Below are 21,349 nucleotides of genomic sequence, written 5' to 3' on the forward strand. Positions count from 1 at the left end.
GTTAGAGACTCCTGGCGTGGTGGATGTGAAAACAAAAGTGCAATCTCATCTTTGCATTTTCGCTATAAATTATGTTACAGAATAAGTGACGTTGAAGAAGAAAATGAAAAAGCATTTCTATTAATCCATTTTAGTTGTCAAATGAGATATTTTTAAATAAATTTTGCTACACATTTACCAGAGGACTTTTTAAAAATTAAATGTCAAATACCATTTTCTTTCTCATTTTAATTAAGTTACATAATGAGCGATGTCGAAGAAGAAAAATAAAAAACGGTTTGCCGGATTGCTTTTTATTTTTCATTTTGAGTCAACAAATGCAGCTTCATTTTGAAAATGAAAAAGCATTTCTGGTATTGATTTACATTTTTAATGATGCTACAGAAATGCTTCCATACCCCTCAAGAAATGTTAACAGACTTCCTCATCTGAAGCCGGCGTCCCGCCCCTTCTCTGAACTTCGGATCCTGTCCCGTTTCCTCCCTCCTCTCATTCCTCGTCACCTAAAAGTCTGCCTCTGCTCTGGTCCCCTCAATAAATTCTAATGTTCTCTTTCTCCTGGGTCTGTCATCTTTTGTTGGTGCTCAAGACCTGGTCCTGACAGGATGAAGTTTTCTGACATTAGACAGAAGCAAATTCATAGAAATAGTTTCTATTACAATTAAAATGCAGCAGTACGGAGTGAAAAAGTGCAATGACTTAAAAGGAGTAGTGTGGAGTCTAAAGCTGTATATCTGCGTCTTTGTTCACACAAACGCTTCATTCTTTTCTGTCAGTAGATCTTCTGTGTTTTTCTCTCAATCTCATAACGTATCTTTCTGAACGTCCAGTCTTCTTTTATTTTTTTCTTCATTTTAACTCCAACACACATGAATAAAGTGGTAAAATGTCAGATTTGAGTCTTAATTCTTTCATTTTCTCTAAACTATCTTAACATTCTTCTATTGTATTCTTAACTCCTTTTTTAGATCAGTCTTCAGAAGAAAGTTTTGTGATCAGACTTGCAGAATCATTTTCCTTCAGGCAAAATCCCCCTAGCCCCACCAACACATTTTACCAAAGGTGTGGATGGAAAAATGTGGTTTGAGATTTAGATGAACTGAAAGTCGATTAAATTTATACAAAGAAAACGTGTCTCTGCTACTCAAGGCAGGCCTTGACAAAATCTTGTCCTTGCCTAAAGAAACATGTTCTGCAATCATTCAGACACAATTGCAGGTTTTGTATTTCTGCTCAAGTGGGATTCTTAGATTGTCAGTTCTTTAAGCTTTTAAAAAAAAATATATATATAAACTAGATTTACATATTTATTAAAACAGCACACATGACTTTGTTTCATAGTTTTGAATTTTGAGTTAAAATACAGTTTCAGTTTTGTCTTAAAAAAGCAAACTGTTAGAGTGTTTGGTTATAAATCTTATTGCATGAGCTTGAAAGCATTTTGTCAGGATTAAAAATCGATCTAGCAAAACACAATAAAAAGTATTAGTTTGAAAGCATGAGAGTAAAAAAGGTTTGAAATCAAATTTCTGTATTTGATTATTTCAGAAATGGGAGTGAAACAGTCAAATCTCAAAACAGCATCTCTAATTTCAGAGCAAAATTCTGAGGCACACTATGATGGTTGCTGCAATGTTGAGATAGCGAGCAGTGGCGCCGTAGTGACGGGCGCCTTCCAGGTCTCCAACTACCTTCCGGTCTCTGGACTAAAAAGACAAGAAAATAATAGAAACGTGTCAGCAGCATCCAGAAAAAAACCTCCAGACATTAATATTCCCCACAATCACATTTACAGAGTCCAAAAAAAAATCTACAAGGAAATTGATTTAAATTGTGTGACCCAAAATGAAATCCTGTCATTATATGCTGTAACAAACATACAAAGAACATGAAAAATAAGTCTCTGAGGAAAATATTAGAAACGTTAACATGAACTCACCTTGATGGAGAAGATGAGAGCTGCCAGTCCCAGGCACATTGGGTTGAAGTAAAAAAAGCTGCAGAGGGACCAGATGATGTGGTCCTTTGGGGGCTCAGCTTGGAGGACAATGGTGTTGTGACCCCCTGCAGCTGTGGTGGCATGAGGTCTGAGAGACATGTGATCAGGAGGCTCATGCAACCGAACAGCCTCGGCAGAGAGAGGTCCATTTGGGTAAATAATCATTGCTCTTAGCTTGGCAGCAGTTCCAAGTATGTGTGAGCTCCAGGACTCCATGGCAGCCTTTGAGGTTCGACTTCCTCCTGACGTCTGATGTTTATGCATTGCAAAAGCCCCAAAAAAACCTGATTGGTTTATTAAAGATCAACATTTTGCAGCTTACTTGTAAACTGTAAAACATTTAAACTAGAAAAACTGCATTACCTACAATAATGCAGGATGTTTTGAATTCTTAATAAGAAACTATGTTAGACTGCTGAAGCAGTTTAAACAAATTGCTTAAAGGTTTGTTGAAAATCTTTAATTCTTAACAGGTGCTTGTAATGTGCTGCACTGTAAGAAAAAATCTGTTGTTTTTACAGGAAAACCCTTGCAGCTGTGGTTATCAGGGAATTCCTTTAAAAAATACAGCAGCACAGTAGATAACTTTACTGACACATTATGTAAATTAATTTAAAGTAAATGAAATCAAAGCTGAATCACATTATAAACTAGTCAAGTCTATAAACTAACCCTGTTTTTTATACAAATGATATGCAAAATTGACTATTTCCTGTATTTTTTACATGTAAAATGATACAATTAATGGGGAAACAAGTTAATTTTAACCTTTAAAACAACAGTAAACATTTTTATCTAAAATGGGGACGTTCTGTATGTTATACATATAATCTTTTCATAATATGCTGTATTTTTATGTTTTAATAATAAGTTATTGTGGTAAATGTTAAAAACAACTTGAGAAAAGACAATAGACCAAAATATAACTTGAAATGACGATTTATCGTATTTCGGGCAGATACTCGCTGCAGTGTTTTTACAGGTAAATACCCTAGGGCGGTTCAGTCAATTAACTCACCTGCTCAGCGTCCTATTTAAGCCCAGGTGCGCAGTCGTTCATTCTCTCTCTTACCTTCAGCGCTCATTCTTTGCCGGTCTCAGTGCCCGCGGGTCTCCGTCTCTTTCGGCGTCTTGCTGTGTTCCCACCGTTCTTCGGATGGATGATCCCCATTTTTTATGATGTGGGGTTTTCGTTTCGTCGCGTCTGCTCTCCTGTTTTGCGGTGATCGGCGGGCGGCTGACGGCGCACAGCGCGTTCGTTTCGCCGCGGTCGCGTGCATCTGCGGGGGGGTGTGCTTTCCGCGATGTTTAGGATGTCCGTGGCCCCCGATCAGGAGCAGTCTGGGTCTTCTCATCTGCCGTGGTCAGCCGACTTTCTGCGGTGAGCGGCATGCAGTCCTTTTCCCGTGTAGTTTTCTAAGGCTGCGTTTTGCTTCCTGTTTACTTCGGTGACGTCACGCCCCTAAGGACCCAGGGAATTGTAGTTTTGTCTCCGGGTCCTTCATGTTGCACTTCTGATTCCTTTTCTGCTGCGTAGTTCTGCGTCATCCGGTTGTTTTTTCAGGGGTTGTGAGGTCCTTTCTGTGGTTGTGAAGGCTGGCAGTCCTCGTTTGGACAGGTTTCTCATGCTGGCTGAATTTATCGTGGCTTTTAGCATTTGTTTTCTGTTGCTGTTTTGTTCTTTGGGAGCTGAGTGTGAATCTTGATTATCTTTAATTTGATGCTGGCTTTATTATTATGGCGGTTCTTCTGTGTATTTTCTTCGTTGTTGTAGCTGCTGATTAGTTAGAATGTGAATCAGTCTCTCTTGGACCCGTCTCTGCTCTGTGGACATTTTCCCCTATGATTGGTCTCTCTTATGCAGCGTCTATGGCTCATTTTATTCACTCAGCGATTGTCATTCGTTGCCCCCCGCACATTCTGCATCTGGTTCTGCTCCGCCTGTTTTTCCCCGCTCTGTGTACCCCAGTGGGTCCTGCCCTGGCTTCAGGGACTTGCGTCGGCCGCATTAGTGAGTGTGTTAGTCTCGTCGCGGCCTTGTTTTCTCGGCTGGACAGTTAATTTGTTATTCTCTCTCTAGTTTGGTTGGAGGTTTGTGGGGGCTATGTGATGGATTCTTCCGGGGCATCGTTTTCAAAGCCGCCACTGAGGGTGGCACCTAGGAAGTGTTCAGGTTGACGTGACTTGATCTGGACCTGCTAGCGCCTCGCAGTCTTCTGGGCATCAGTGGCCTGGTTCCCCATGCGCCTTCAGGATTGGTGTATATTTTCTTCATATTTTCCCCATGCTGTCTCCACGAATTTCCTCCGAACGCGATATAAGGCTGAGGATGACTCTCACTGATGGTCTCACTGTTCTGCCTCTATGCCTCTCAGTGGCGTCTCTTGGCCTTCAGTTGGCGCTCGAGGTGTTTGTCGGTTTACCTTTCCGCTGTCGTGGCAGTCCTCATAAAATCGACTTTATTATCGCCCTGTACTGGATATTTGTAGGCGATGGGTGGCCTTCATTTTTGCATGTTATTGATGATTTCTTGGTGGCCAACTTTCCTCTGTATCCCTGGTCTTTTGAATCTCTGTGGAAAAACTTTATTTTCAAATCTGGGTTTCCACGTTATCTATAATGTATGGTCCTCCACCCGTCCGGATTTATTTTTCTTCTATGGATTTGGGTGGTTCATCGATGCTTGTCTCTCCCCATTATGTCATCTCTAGCTTTTGTGCAGCATGTCGTTTATTCAAATTTTGGTTTAATATGATTTGTCAATGATTGGGCCACCTGACATTTGCTGTAGCTTTGGTCCTATGGTCATCCGTTCATCTTGTGTTCTTGTTCTGGGTAGTTCGATCCTGGGCCACGTGTTCCTGTTCTGGATTTTCGTGTTTTGCGTTTGATCTTTCCCTCTCTATGCCTGGAGTGGTTTTGTTATCATGACTGACGTGTCTTCAGGCTCCCTCCACTTGTTCTTCTGAGTCTGCGCCTACTGGTTTGGGGGAAAAGCATTTAAGAAGAGTGGTTTGTGTTTGTCCGGCCGCCAGAATCCACAGCTCTAATGATTTTAAGGGGTCGTCCGGTTATTTAATCCTTGGAGATTATATTAAGGCTGTTTCAATATTGAATGATAGTATTGTGTCATCGGTTGACTTGGTTAATGTTTAAATAACACCTTGAGCAACTTCTACCCTGAACGTAGGAAATATATCACATGCGCTCTCAAGATTAGTTCAAGTGTTAAATCTTGTGTCCACAAGTCAGTCTTCTGTCTGCCTTGCTTAAGCAGATGACACTCTGCTAGATGCATCCCCATTTAGAGTCTTGTTTTACTCCGCCTCTAAATGCTTAAGGTTCAGTCTAGCAAAAATACTATCAAAACCTATGATCCCTCATGGCTCTCAAGTTCTCTTTTGCAGTATTCAGACGCCCTTGGCTAATTAAAATTTTAGTAGTCTGTACTTTGTTGTCCACCAATTTGAGAACCACTAATATAAAATCCAGCTGAGTTGTAATCCTTTGCTACGTGGGATGTTGACCTTCCTCATCTACAAATCTCCTTGGCTACTCTTCCCATCACCTACTCCTCGATGGCCTCCTGAAGGTGCGTCCCTCTGAAACTGTCAAAGTACTTTTCTTATCATTTGATTATATAAAAAATTGGTGTTAAGATTTCGTGCAGGTTATATATTTCACTATCATTTCACTGTCGGAATTTGTAATTATGGTGGTTTCTAGGGAAAAATCCACAATGGGTCTTTACCTTAACTCTCTACTAAATTTCACTTCTCAGATTTGTTCTTTAAAAGCACTTATTTAATTTATCTCAACCATTTTGAAACTGATCAGTTTCTGGGTTATTTATATATTCTTGTCGAGACTAATACTGCTTTGTTTTTATCTATGCATCGCATCCTGAGCCTGCGAACCCCTACGCCCCGATCAGCTTCTCCGTTTCCAGGAAATGATGTCACCCATGCATTCCTTGATCTGGTGCTGCAACGATGACTGCTCGACGTACCTATTGCTGCACTGAAAGTGACGGAGCGGTGGACCTCCTCTGCGTTCCAATGACACTTCTGACTGAATTAATTAATCAATGTCAACCGCAGAATGAATGTAAATTTGTCATGACTGGCTAGGCAGACCCAGATGCTGGAACCCGGAATGATGACAGGAGGTGAGTTATGGCAAGAAGTGGGTTTATTGATTCAGCTGGTGATGTAATCTTGGTATGGCAGGGAGGCGACGTGGCTGGAGGGAGTCCGGGGATCTGAACACCAGACGAGGACAGGAGGTACCGCCGGACCGTGGCGTGAGACGTGGCTTGATGTTCGACCAAAGGCTCCACTGAGAAGGTGAGTTTCAGGAGGGTTTCTGCTCGGCGAATCAGCTTTGCCGTCCACTCGTGGGAGTAGGTATTCCTGGAACAGGACAAGAGGTTCGTGAGACGAAGACGAGGGATTCTTAACATGAGACGAACAGAAGCCAGACTAAGCACCATTAGAGGCAACGAACTCGCGTTGAATACTGGTCCTGGAGCTCCTTATGAAGATCTGGCAGGCTGATGAGTAGAGTGGCGGCAGCTGCGGTGAATTAGGCCAAGCAGAGGGGAGAGGGGGAGGAGTCTGACAGAGGCACCATGACAAAATTATTCGATTATAGATGTTAAAAGAAAATTATAGCCAGGTGGAAGCCTCAAAATTTAGGATGTTCTAAGTTGTATCATAGTATGCGCGAGCTCGAATCTGATTCTTAAGTTCATTTGTTTATAGTATGCCAATGAAGCATAGTAATTATGGGCGTTGAACTCGTTATTAATATATGGATGGAACCTCAATTAAATGGATGTTCCTTGAGCGCTTATAATTGGTATGCCAAATGGAGAAAATTATGGCTATTAAGCTCGTTCGTGGTACTGTCGTTGGGAGCTTCGAAATAATGGATGTTACTTAAGCGCGTGTATATATATAGTTGCCAAAAATGGAAGAAGTTATGGCCATCAAGCTTGTTCTTAGTTTAATAGAAGTTTGAATAATGGCTGTTAAGCATGTCATAATACGCCATCGGAAGCTTTGGATTGGATGTTAAGTTAGTGTCTCATACGGGTTGTTTTGGGCAGTTTAAATTATAGTGAGCTTACGTTCTAAGATCAGGTATGAGTAATGCTTATGTTGGCTCCCCTTTTATTTCTTCCCTCTCTCTTTCAGATAGTATGTTCCCCTAGTGGTTTCCACGAACGGGAGCGGCCCAACGGTCAATGGTGCCGGGTCACACATAGCAGATCCACTAGATAGTATGCTCCCTTCGTGGCGCTGTACTCGAATGGGAGCGGCCCAACGGTCAATGGTGCCGGGTCACACATGGCAGATCCACTAGATAGCATGTCCCCTTCGTGGCGCTGTACTCGAACGGGGGCGGCCCAACGGTCAATGGTGCCGGGTCACACATAGCAAATCCACTAGATAGCATGTTCCCTTCGTGGCGCTGTACTCGAACGGGGGCGGCCCAACGGTCAATGGTGCCGGGTCACACATAGCAGATCCACTAGTTGGCATGTTCCCTTCGTGGCGCTGTACTCGAACGGGGGCGGCCCAAACGGTCAATGGTGCCGGGTTACACATAGCAGATCCACTAGATAGCATGTTCCCTTCGTGGCGCTGTACTCGAACGGGGGCGGCCCAAACGGTCAATGGTGCCGGGTCACACATAGCAGTCATACTGGGAAATGAAATGAAAATGGAATGCTGCCGAAAACACACCCCATTTTATTCCATACTGAATATACATTCACATTTTTCTTCTTCTGGATGATTTTAGTGTTGGGGGTTTTGTTACCCGAAAGTGTTATGGAAATTATCTCATGGAATTGAACGGAGCCTTATGCCAAACGAAAATATGTGAATGCCAACTTAAAGAATGTGGAAATGTCAAATAAATATTTCTTACTGCAAGAGTTGTCTGACTGAAATGACGATTTATCGTATTTCGGGCAGATACTCGCTGCAGTGTTTTTACAGGTAAATACCCTAGGGCGGTTCAGTCAATTAACTCACCTGCTCAGCGTCCTATTTAAGCACAGGTGCGCAGTCGTTCATTCTCTTTCTTACCTTCAGCGCTCATTCTTCGCCCCACCCTCCTCCCCGGCTTCCACCTGTGGGCTCCGTAAAGGGGGGGTTTTGTTACCCGAAAGTGTTATGGAAATTTCTCATGGAATTGAACGGAGCCTTATGCCAAACGAAAATATGTGAATGCCAACTTAAAGAATGTGGAAATGTCAAATAAATATTTCTTACTGCAAGAGTTGTCTGACTGAAAAATGTATTTAACAGTTGTCAACAATTGTCAAGTAGTTGTTAAAAGATATGGATGAAATCTTAAAGTCTGTGCCAGGCACACATCCTGTCAAGAATGTTCTACAGTATGGCATAAAACTTATCTCCATGGAGACAATTGGATAATGCCAAAAGGCCAAGTTACAGGTGTAATCTCCAAAGCGAGCCCTTTCACGTTTAAGGTATTTTTTGCATTAAAACTGTTCTAATGGAATAAATGCAAGATAAGTTTTATGCCATATTTGTTATGTCGGGGGGTTGGTGAAGGACCCAAATGCAGAGACAGGAGGCAGGCGGTTCCTAAAACAAAGGGTTTATTTGGATAACAAACGTAAATCTGTTCACTTTATATTTTGCATATACTTTTGGACCTCTTTTTTTTCCCAACATAACACAAACACACGTTTGAACATAAATTAATTAAAACATTTCAGTTTACTTTATTATAGTTAGGTTCAATTTAATGTTATGCTTTGAGTTACCAGTGCTGAGGGAACCATTGTAGCAGCTGCTGTCATCTGCTGCTGGGACCTTAAGTCAGGCCTGACACAAGGATGCATGCCAGTCAGCAGAGTCCTTTTAGGGCGAATTTACACTGCAGGATATCCGATTTTCTGACTATATCCGATTTTTTTGACGACGAAGTCAATCAATCAAACTTTATTTATAAAGCACTTTTCATATAACAGTATAACACAAAGTGCTTTACATAAAAAATGTAATAATATGAAAACAAGCAAGAAAATTAAAATAAACAAGCACAAAATCAATAAATAAAAATAGGGCCCCCCTCCCTGTACCTACACTATTGTCATTCCTCTGTGTATGTTAATTTACCACAGGATGGACATTAGTTAAGTTTCTTTGCTGTATTTTGTCTCAGTCTTTTTAACTTCCCCCTTGTGTGTCTAGTTGGTCTGATCAGCCACTATATATGTTGCCTTCTGAGTCAAACTGGTTGATGTCTTGGCTAAAGATGTCCTGGATCCATTTTAGGTCAGTGAATTGAATCATTCAAAATGAATACAAATATCTCTATGAATCAGATCAGCAAAATATGATATAAATCATTGTTAAAAATGGCAATTATTGTCGCAATTGTGATTGATGCAATGACTCAGAGCGACTCAGACCAATAACTGTAGACTGGTTTCAACATGAAACAGGAAGCAGTATCAGGAAGCAATGGTACTTCTTCTTTGGGACTACAATGAGGGAGGGGTTGAGCTGTCCATTATTTTTACAGTCAATGGTGTTTGTGCTGAGGACACATAAGGATTGCACCAATAACACGTGAACCAAGGGAGATAGAGAGAGTGCCAAGTGTAACAACATACTAACTACATCAACACAAAAATGTAAAGTAGAGAAAATGACACTAGACACTGGAAATAAATCAAAATCTGGAACCATTTGACTTTTATTGATAATACAAAGAAAGAGTGTAGAGTCTGCAGGAAAGTAACTTCATGTAAAACCGGCTCCACAACAAAGCTGTCAGACACCTGAGAAAATCTTCTCCAAAACAAATCAGATCAATACAGAAGAAACCAGATCAGCCCCTCAAAACTGAGGCACATGGTTTTCTAAATGTCAACCCCTACTGTCGACCTACAACCAATTAGGATACAGAACACAATGCGCTATACAATAATTAAAGAAAAAAAAGAAAAAAATGTGAAAAACATGTAAATGGCAATATTAATTGATCCATTTTTTGTACTTTAGTTGTTCAAAGATTGTAAACCTTTTAATTGATTATCAAACAGTTAAGATAAGAAATATATGAAAAATTCATTGTAATGGTTTAGGCCACACCCAGTATTTTTTCCGACTGCTGAAGACTAAACATTCCCTTCTGAGTTCTGTTCCAAGACCAAGACCTCCGCGCGGCGCGTGCGTCAGAAGTTTCCTTCCACAACAAACACTGTTGCTCCGCGGACGCCTCTGCGCTCCGCGCTTGCCAAGTGGGCTCTTTGTCTCCCCTTCCTATCTTCTCCGACACCCCTTGCCAGGGCGGCTCCAAGGAGGAGCGCTTCGTCCCCATTGCGCCGGTGGAAGGAGCGAATCGTGTCTGTGCAGAGCAATCGGACTTAATACTGAACGTTTTGTGGATAAGGGGCGGATGAGTTGTTACGTGTGGGAGCCATCAGACTGCCATCGGCCCCGCAGCTCTATGTGAACGAGCAGCAGGAGAACATGTCTCCAGCTCACACGAAGCTGTGAGATTTCAATGCAAAATTCCGCTCAGTCCAAACGATCATGTAAATTTGTGTTTCCAGTCGTGTCCCGACAAAATAAAGGCTGATGTTATTCCCACATATTTACGTTCAGCCAAGCTGCAGAATGCAGCTTTTCCCGCATCGATTCATGTTCATCCAGGCTAAATGTTGTTAGTGCAGGTTTGCCTTCACCTAACCATACTTTCGGCTTCGTTCTGGCAGAAAAAGCACTGACCACACAGATTAAAAATAAAATGAGCAAACAGGCGCTTCCTAATAACCATAACATAGCAATAATAAACGTACGTTTAAAAGATCATCTCGTATATTACGGATCTGCTAATACATGGACTAGTGTCACTGTGACTCTGAGGTAAATTCACTCCTGAGCATGAGCTGTTCTCTCCGTCGCGCAGCAGAGCGGCTTTTCCAAACCTGGTGATGGTGGATTTTTTCACGCTGCTTTTAACGATTGCTTTTAACTTGAAAGCTGCATCATATTGTAGTGGCGATCACGTGCATGTTGGGTCTAATGACACCAAAGGATTCTGGGATGCGGCCGAGCATGCGTGTTTCGTTTTGTTGAACCATGACTGAAGTGTCTAAGACCTGAAGTCAAGTCCATGCTGTTTGGCTGCTTAGAGGTGTGTTGAAAAATAAATGCTTTGTTGCTTGGAGTTGGATAGAGTATTCAACCAATGCTCTGAGTCCGCAAGTACGTTCATGGCGGCCGTCAATTGAATCCATAAATTAGCCGCGTCACTGAATAAGCCGCAGGGCTGCAAGCGCAGAAAAAAAGTAGCGGCTTATAGTCCGGAAATTACGGTACTTAATTTTCACATTCTTTAAGTTGGCATTCACATCTCTTTCGTTTGCATAAGGCTCCGTTCAATTCCATGAGATAATTTCATAAAACTTTCGGGTAACAAAAACCCCCAACACCAAGATCATTCAGAAGAAGAAAAATGTGAATGTATAATCAGTGTGTAATAAGATGAGGTGTGTTTTCGGTGGCATTCCATTTTCATTTCATTTCATTTCCCAGTATGACTGCTATGTGTGACCCGGCACCATTGACCGTTGGGCCGCCCCCGTTCGAGTACAGCGCCACGAAGGGAACATGCTATCTAGTGGATCTGCTAAGTGTGACCCGGCACCATTGACCGTTGGGCCGCCCCCGTTCGAGTACAGCGCCACGAAGGAAACATGTTATCTAGTGGATCTGCTATGTGTGACCCGGCACCATTGACCGTTGGGCCACCCCCGTTCGAGTACAGCGCCACGAAGGGAACATGCTATCTAGTGGATCTGCTATGTGTGACCCGGCACCATTGACCGTTGGGTCGCCCCCTTTTACGTAAAGTGCCACGAAGGGGACATGCTATCTAGTGGATCTGCTATGTGTGACCCGGCACCATTGACAGTTGGTCCGCCCCCGTTCGGGTACAGCGCCACGAAGGGAACATGCTATCTAGTGGATCTGCTATGTGTGACCCGGTACCATTGACCGTTGGCCCGCCCCGTTCGAGTAAAGTGCCACGAAGGGAACATGCTATCTAGTGGATCTGCTATGTGTGACCCGGCACCATTGACCATTGGGCCGCCCCCGTTCGGGTACAGCGCCACGAAGGAACATGCTATCTAGTGGATCTGCTATGTGTGACCCGGTACCATTGACCGTTGGGCCGCCCCGTTCGAGTACAGCGCCACGAAGGGAACATGCTTACTAGTGGATCTGCTATGTGTGACCCGGCACCATTGACCGTTGGGCCGCCCCCGTTCGAGTACAGCGCCACGAAGGAACATGCTATCTAGTGGATCTGCTATGTGTGACCCGGCACCATTGACCGTTGGGCCGCCCCCATTCGGGTACAGCGCCACGAAGGAACATGCTTTCTAGTGGATCTGCTATGTGTGACCCGGTACCATTGACCGTTGGGCCGCCCCGTTCGAGTACAGCGCCACGAAGGGAACATGCTATCTAGTGGATCTGCTATGTGTGACCCGGCACCATTGACCGTTGGGCCGCCCCCGTTCGAGTACAGCGCCACGAAGGGAACATGCTATCTAGTGGATCTGCTATGTGTTACCCGGCACCATTGACCGTAGGGCCGCTCCCGTTCGTGGAAACCACCAGGGGAACATACTATCTGAAAGAGAGAGGGAAAGAATAAAGGGGAGCCAACATAAGAATTACTCATACCTGATCTTAGAACATATAGCCCACGTCCGCAAAACGCTGTACAGAACTATAATTTAAACTGCCAAGAACAACCTGTATGAGACACTAACTTAACTTCCAATCCAATGCTTCCAATGGCGCACTATGACATGCTTAAGTAACATCCATTATTCAAGCTTCCGTAAACTAAGAACGAGCTTGATGGCCATTAACTTCTTCCATTTTAGCAAACTATTTATACGAGCTTAAGTAACATCCATTATTTCGAAGCTTCTAACGACAGTACTACGAACGAGCTTAATGACCCATAATTTTCTGCATTTGGCATACCAGTTATACGCGCTCAAGGAACATTTAGTTGAGGTTCCATCTAAATATTAAGAACGAGCTCAACGGCCAATTACTATGCTTCATTGGCATACTACAAACATGAATGAGGTTAAGAACCAAATTCGAGCTCCAGCGCATACTATAAAACAACTTAGAACATCCTAAATTTTGAGGCTTCCACCTGGCAAATAATTTTCTTTTAACATCTATAATCAAAGAATTTACATTCATTCTGCTGTTGACATATTGATTGATTGAGTCAGTCAGAAGTGTCATTGAAATGCAGAGGAGGTCCACCGCCCCTTCACTTTCAGTGCAGCAATAGGTACGTCTAGCAGTCATCGTTGCAGCAGCAGATCAAGGAATGCAAGGGTAACATGATTCGCTGGAAACGGAGAAGCTGACCGGGGAGAAGGGGTTCGCAGGCTCAGGATGCGATGCATAGATAAAGACAAAGACAGTATTAGTATCGGCAAAGAATATATAAATAACACAGAAACTGATCAGTTTCAAAATGCTTGAGATAAATGGAATAACAGTGCTTTTAAAGAACAAATCTGAGAAAGTGAAATTTAGTAGATAGTTAAGGTAAAGACCCATTGTGGATTTATCGCACCATAGAAACCACCAGAATCACAAATTCCAACAGTGAAAGATAGTGAAATATAGAACCTGGACGAAATCTTAACACCAATTTTATATACACCAATGATAAGAGAAGTAACCTTTGACAGTTTCAGAGGGACGCACCTTCAGAAGGTCATCGAGGAGCAGGCGATGGGAAGGTTAACCAAGGAGATTTGTAGATGAGGTAGGTCAACATCCCACGTAGCAAACGATTGCAGCTCGGCTGGAATGTTCAGCAGTTAAAGTTCAGCTGGTTGAATCTTCAGTAGACGTAGAGTTTCAGAACTAACTCAAAAACGTGTGTAGTAATGCATGAATTCAAGGGTTTTGAAAGTGGAAGCTCGAAACGTGGGGTTTGAGGCGTTTACATAGACTTTTCATTGAAAGTGGCACCATGACGTGGCCAGTGTGTGTGTACATTCATACATACTGTACCGTACACAGTCCTAATTGTCTCACCTCCATAACTCTCACACGCCAAAAATGTATTAGCTGAATGCCCCAGACACGTGTGGGAAGAGTTACCAGCTGATGTTTTTAGCCTGATCGTTACATGGACCGGTGTCTGTGTTTATATCATTACAATGCATGGAAGACACAGAGGATGTTGAGAAATCAGGTTTACTTATTTTGAAGAGCTCTACAAAAGCATCAGTAAATATGTCTCCATGTCTGGATCATTCACAGACTTTCCCAGTATGGTGAGGTTCACTCCCACAGCTGGTGCCGTATCTGAAGGACGGCTGCTGCAGTGTTTTTGTACCTCTGTGACTTAGTGTGAAGACTTGCTGTCCCGTATTTGTCCAAGAAGGGAAAAATAAGAACAAAATAAGAGAATCTTTTTTTTTAATGTCTCGATGCAAATGAGAAAAATATCAAAAAGTTCAGGATGCCGAGATTGTCCTACCTGCAGCCTCCTGTCTGCCCACCTGCTAGCCTCCCGGTGGCCGGCGTGGTGGGCGTGATGAATCCACTCCCATGGGCCATGCAACAGGCTGGTAACCTGTCCAGGGTGTAGCCTGCCTATGCCCAACAGTAGCTAGGACGGGCTCCGCAACGTCATGGCCCCAAAAGGGATACAGAGGGTGAAGACAATGGATGGATGGATGGAAGCTCAGGACTAGAACCATCAGATTGATCCTCGATATTGAATCAGTACACATGTCCAAAGATGAGTTCCTGATTGGTTGATGCAACATGGTGACCTCGCCGAAGTTAACAATTTTTTACTCTGGACATGCCTTGCCGCCATAACAGCACTGCACCGCTCAAATCGTGCTACTGCCAGGCCACGAAGCCATGCCTAAAACACGCCACAGGAATGCCCCAGCGGCTCCAACCTCGTGCATGTTTAGTAGCACATTTCTGGGTGAAACTGGACGCCCCGGATGCTCGAAAAGTATTCGGTGTAAATGCTGCTTTACAGATTAAGCAGCAAAACTGCAGAGTCAATCTGAAACACATTTATCTAAACAACTTAGTTAAAACATAACAAAGAAAACATCCTGTGTTATTTCACCCACTGAGGACAAGTCCCTGGTTGCATTTATTAAATGAGGAAATATCATTTAATGTCATCAGGAAACATGCATATCAGTGGAAGACATGCTTTAACCCATTTTAATAAGCTTTTTTACTTGTAGATGAACATAGAAATCAAAGAATTAAGTGAACCAGTTTTTGTTTGAATTTTTCAGCAACAAAATGCTGTTTTACATAACATTAATACACAAAAAGATGAGGGGTGTTAATGCTTGGCAACAAAAAACAAACACTTTTTAAAATTTAATTTTGATAATTATGATTTAGGTTCAAATTAAAAGAATTATGACACAAGAGGTCACACTAAAAAAGTGCATTTGTCATCAGAATAAAAAAAAATCTGAAATCAGACAGAAGCTAATTCATGGAAATTGTTTCTATTACTAAAGCTGTATATCTGCCTCCTTGTTTGCAAAAACACTTCATTCTTTTCGGTCAGTAGTTCTTTTGTCTTTTTTATCAATCTTATAATGTATCTTTCTGAACATCCAGTTTTCTTTTATTTCTTCTTCATTCTAACTCTAACACACTTGAATAAAGTGGTAAAAGTCTTAATTTTCTTCATTTTCTCTAAACCATCTTAACATCCTTCTATTCTATTCTTAACTCTTTTTTTTAGATCAGTCTTCAGAAGAAAGTTCTGTGATCAGACTTGCAGAATCATTTTTCTTCAGGCAAAATCCCCCTAGCCCCCACCAACACATTTTACCAAAGGTGTGGATGGAAAAATTCGGTTTGAGATTTTAGATGAACTGAAAGTCGATTAAATGTATACAAAGAAAACGTGTCTCTGCTGCTCAAGGCAGGCCTTGACAAAATCTTGTCCTTGCCGTAAGAAACATGTTCTGCAATCATTCAGACACAATTGCAGGTTTTGCGTTTCTGCTGAAGTGGGATTGTTAGATTGTCAATTATTTAAGCTTTTTTTTTTAAAAAACATCCAGATTTAAATAATTATTAAAACAGCACACATGACTTTGCTTTATAGTCTTTAATTTTGAGTTAAATACAGTTTTAGTTTTGTCTTAAAAAAGCATTTGACCTTTTCAAAGATGGAAGAGAAACAGTCAAATCTCAAAACAGCATCTCTACTTTCAGAGCAAAATTCAAATCACAGCAGATGACAGCTCTCAACTTCCATAATTTCTTGAATCATGTATTTGTGTTGTGTATATCATAATTATATAATTATGATATTATATCATAATTATTAATGGATGAGAAACACACGTGCAGAACTCAGCTCAGCTGAGCAAACTGAGACGTGAGGAGCTGCAGCGCTCTGAAAGTCTTTTATTGGGATTATAATAGGAGAGGATCGACTATTTATTGTTTATTTTTTTAAATGTATCAGTATAGTTTTCCTGAATTTTTGTCTTTGAAAATCATTGAGTGTTATTCGGTCATTGTTTTATTTCATAAATAATGTTATTTATTTCATTAAAAGGATCATGAATGAATTAAACTTTAAACATATAGCACTTTACAACTCCTTGAAGGTACAAAAGGGCATCATAATAAAAAAAATGTCAAAAATGGGAACAAAAGTTTTAAACTAAAAACTCTAGAATATTATGTTTTAGAATATAATTTTCAATCCAAATGTTTTCATCTACATTCCATGTTATATCATTCTCACTCCACGCATCTGCTCGTGGTCCGGCCCTTCTATCAAATTTTAGAACCCAATGTGGCCGCGAGTTAAAATAATTGCCCACCCCTGGGTTTGAGTATGAAGGCAAATATGCTCCAAAAAGAACGCACTTGTAGATTTGATGGGAGAACTTGTAATATACAATTGTGAGAACTTGCACTCCAAAAATCTACATCTGTGTGTAAAAATCTTCTGTTCTGAACTGACAAACTTCCATTTGCATGTGTTCTTTTAGAGTTACAACTTCAAATCTGTGATTACAACTGCTCAAATGGGCTTTTGCGTGAATCTGCTGGCGCAATTCACAAGTGCGCTACAACTGCACTCTAAATTCCGACACATTCCTTGCGAGAAACTTTTGTCAAAACTGATCTGTGTCTGAAAATGGAACTGGGGGGGAGGGAGGGTTAGAGTAGGGGGAGTTAACCAATCAGACTGCAGGATACAGAGGACTTGGTTTGAAAGGTCTTCACGTCCTTCATCCGCCAGGGATGCAGGGTCTGGGGGGGGGGGTTGTTGGCCCTGTTCTGTGGGGGGGCTTTCTGGGAGGGGGGGCACTATCGGGACGGGCCCTTGGAGGTTTGGCGGGTCGTGGTCTCCGCTGAGGCAATCGGCAGTCGCCCCGGCTGGTTGGCTGCCTCGGCCCCGTCGAGGCCTGACCAGAGCTCTCCCAGGGGGCAGCGCCTGGGGGCAGGGGCCTGGACTTACTCCGGGGGGGCAGGCGGCGCTGTCTGGTTCCTCTCTCTCTGCGTGGGATGGGTTGTGTGGGGCCTGGGGTGTCGGCGCCTCAGGGAATGGGACCCCTGGGCTAAGGGGACCTGGGCCCTATACTTGGGGGGACTGTGGGACAGCTGTTTGACCACCAGGGGACAGTCTACCAGCAGTCCCTGACTTACCCCCTTCCTCATATAATCTCATATTAGGGTGAGGGTGCGGGGGGTTTAGCCTGCGATGCACCTTGGGGGGAAGAGCTACTTGGCAGTGGTCCCCCTCCCAGGTTTGCCGTAAGGAATGGGCCCCCTCTCTCTTGGTTTTATTTGCACCTTAGACATGTAGGGGAGGTGCTTGGGCATCAAGCAAGCAGCATATGTTCTCTTAGCGCCAGAAGCCGGGAATCACATCACACCTGAGCTGGGGGCGTCCGTGTCCCTGTGGTGTGGGTTCTGGTCCGTGTTGTCTACGTGATACAAATACATCAAAAATCACCTCACCCCTCCAAAATGAATCTTTCTGAACATCCAAATAGCCTTGTTTTATTTCGTCTTTATTCTTATTCCAACACACATGAATAAAGTGGTAACATGTCAAATTTGATTCTTACTAAACCCTCTCACCCTCCTATCACTTTATTAACTGCTTTTTCTTCAGATCACAGTCTTCAGAAGAATCCTTTTTCTTAAGGTAAAATCCCCCCCACACCCACTTCGACCTTCTACCAACCTTAGATTCATTTTAGAAGAAGTGAAAGTAAAATAAGTTTTTATAAGAAAAACGTGTCTCTGCCAGTCAAGACATGCCTTCATTAAATCTTGTATTTGCCGTTAGAAACGTGTTCTGCAATCATTCAGTCACATCACAGGTTTTGTGTTTCTGCTGAAGTGAAACTTAAGTGATTCAGCAGCAAAAAAGTATAGCAAGAACAAAATCTAGCAAATAGGAACAAAAAGTATTAGTTTGAGATTATGAGAGTAAAACAGGTTTGATAGTACATTTCTTTATTTAATCTTTTAAAAAATGGGAGTGAAGCAGTCGAATCAACAATCAGTGAAACAGGAATCTTTAATTTCAGAGCAAATTTCAAGATATAGTTAAAGACAACATTCATTTCCCATAACTTTTTGAACCATACGTTCCATAAGTGTATCTATTTGATATTTGACTTATAATAACAGCAACGACAATAATGGCAATGATAACTGTGAGGCACACTATGATGGTTGCTGCAATGTTGAGACAGCGAGCAGTGTTGCCGTAGTGACGGGCGCCTTCGAGGTCTCCGACTACCTTCCGGTCTCTGGACTAAAAAAACAAGAAAATAATAGAAACGTGTCAGCAGCATCCAGAAAAAAACCTCCAGACATGAATATTCCCCACAATCACATTTACAGAGTCAAAGAAAATCTACAAGGAAATGGATTTTAATTGTGTGACCCAAAATGAAATCCTGTCATTATATGTTGTAACAAACATTCAAAGAACATGAAAAATAGGTTTCTAAGGAAAAAAATTTAGAAACATTAACATGAACTCACCTTGATGGAGAAGATGAGAGCTGCCAGTCCCAGGCACAGTGGGTTGGAGTACAAAAAGCAGCAGAGGGACCAGATGATGTGGTCCTTTGGGGGCTCAGCTTGGAGGACAATGGTGTTGTGACCCCCTGCAGCTGTGTTGGCACGAGGTCCGAGGTACATGTGATCAGGAGGCTCCTGCAAAGGAACATCCTCGGCAAGAGGTGCATATGGTGGAACAGGATTCATCGCTCTTGACTTGGCAGCAGTTCCAAGTGTGTGCGTGCTCCAGAACTCCGTGGCAGCCTTTGAGGTTTGACTTCCTCCGTCTGACGTCTTCTTGACATACGAGGTTCATGTATTGCAAAAGCAGATATTATAAAAACAAAACCTGATTGGTTTATGAACGATCAACATTTTGCAGCTTACTTGGAAACTATAAAACATTTAAACTAGAAAAATTGCATTAGCTATAATAAATGTGAATCATTTTTGCTGAAAGTGGCCACTGAAGATACTATTTGCTAAATTGCAGGATGGTTTGAATTCTTTTTTTTTTTTTTTTCATTTCTATGGTTTATTTCAAAACAAAGAACAAATAAGCAGAAAATCTGTGAACAAACGTTTGAAAGATATTTAATTTTAAGATTTTAAAGCTTAATTCTTTTTTTTTTTTTGTAATTATTTATTTATGTTTTCAGTTTTACAGTACAAAACAGTACAATAAACATTATAATTTGAATTTGCATAGAAGTTCTTAATACACAAACATAGATAAGTGTTTTTTTTAAAAAAAATTTTAAACAAAATATAAGAACATTGAACTATAGGGAGTGACTAGTAATTATCCATTTGTTTGTATTTTTGAAATAATATGTGACATATTTGAATTGGTATATTGGACCCACTTTTTCCAGCATAACATAAACCAGTTTTCTCTGTTGTTCAAATGTGCCGTTAGTTCTTCCATTTTATATATTTCTAATGTTAATTCCCACCATATCGTTAAAGTTGGTACATAATGGGAGAGCCAATTTTTAGTCAAGCACTTTTTGCTTGCAACCAACAGGGCTCCCATCAAGCATTTATCTTGTTTAGACCATTCCTGTGGCATACATCCAAAATAAACAGTTTTAATTTCAAAAGGAAATGTACATTTGAAAATCTTTTGCAGTGTTTTATGAACCTCAATCCAATATGGTTTGATGAGAGGGCAGTCCCACATGATGTGAACATGATTTGCTCTTTGGTTTCCCCATTTTCTCCAACATAACGGAGGGTTTCCATCATAATGAGTCTTCTGAAGTGGTGTGATAAAGAATCTGATCAGACTTTTCCATCCATATTCTCTCCATCTTTGTGAAGCGGTACATTTCCATTGTTGTTTCCATATTGATGTCCATTCGTCCCGTGTTATGTTCACTCCGGCCTCTTTCTCCCACAATGTCTTCACATATTCAGTCGAGTGAGGATTCTTGCTTATCAAAAACGCATACAGAGCAAAAATATGTTTTCTAATAACATCACCTTTATATGCCTTTGTAATTATGTCAACCAGATCTCCTTTAGTTTCAACCTTTACTCCAATCTTTGTGTTTATATAATGCCTTATTTGTAGGTATCTATAAAAGTCCTGCTTTTCCAAACTGTATTTTTCTTTCAACGTTTCAAAACTGATTACCTTGCCATCCTTAATCAAGCTTCCAAATGTTGATAGCCCTTTGCTGGACCAATATTTAAAACGTGAATCCAATTTGTTCGGGGCAAAATTAGAATCATAGGCATACCATTTGAATATTGAGAGGTCGTTTTCTAGTTTTAATTCTTTAACTACGTTTTTCCATATAGAGAGTGTACACTTAACCCACGGATTGCAAATATTGTCAATATGTTTTTGGATATATGAGTCCTCCAGAACTGCTTGTATGGGAATAGTGATCAAATTTTCCTCCATGTCTTTCCATCTAGCGTTACAGTTCACATCACACTAGTTAAACACCGTTTTCATTTGAGCTGGTCGAAAATAATCCTTTAGAGAAGGCAGGCCCCACCCTCCGTCATTTTTATGCAATTGTAGCGTTTTAAGGCGAACTCTGGGTCTTTTACCTCCCCATATGAAACGTGATATGATTTTATCCCATTCATGAAATTGGTTTTGAGGGATATTTATAGGTAGTGTCTGGAAAAGATAGAGCAATCTCGGTAAAATATTCATTTTGATGGATTCAATTCTTGAATATAA

At 41.5% G+C, this 21,349-nt stretch overlaps 1 protein-coding gene across 1 annotated transcript; it reads right to left on the minus strand.

Annotated features, from left to right (window-relative positions):
- Positions 1-1,592: 1,592 nt before the first annotated feature.
- Positions 1,593-19,545, minus strand: LOC101163906 (dispanin subfamily A member 2b). The gene is made up of 2 exons (XM_023955622.2): positions 19,132-19,545; positions 1,593-1,706 (listed from the first exon to the last, which is right to left on the minus strand). The coding sequence occupies exons 1-2, from the start codon at positions 19,354-19,356 to the stop codon at positions 1,593-1,595; spliced, it is 339 nt and encodes a 112-aa protein (XP_023811390.1). The 5' UTR covers positions 19,357-19,545.
- Positions 19,546-21,349: the final 1,804 nt, after the last annotated feature.

Source organism: Oryzias latipes, chromosome 6 (genome assembly GCF_053564925.1).
Source record: "Oryzias latipes strain Hd-rR chromosome 6, Olatipes_Hd-rR_3.1".
NCBI lineage: Eukaryota > Metazoa > Chordata > Actinopteri > Beloniformes > Adrianichthyidae > Oryzias > Oryzias latipes.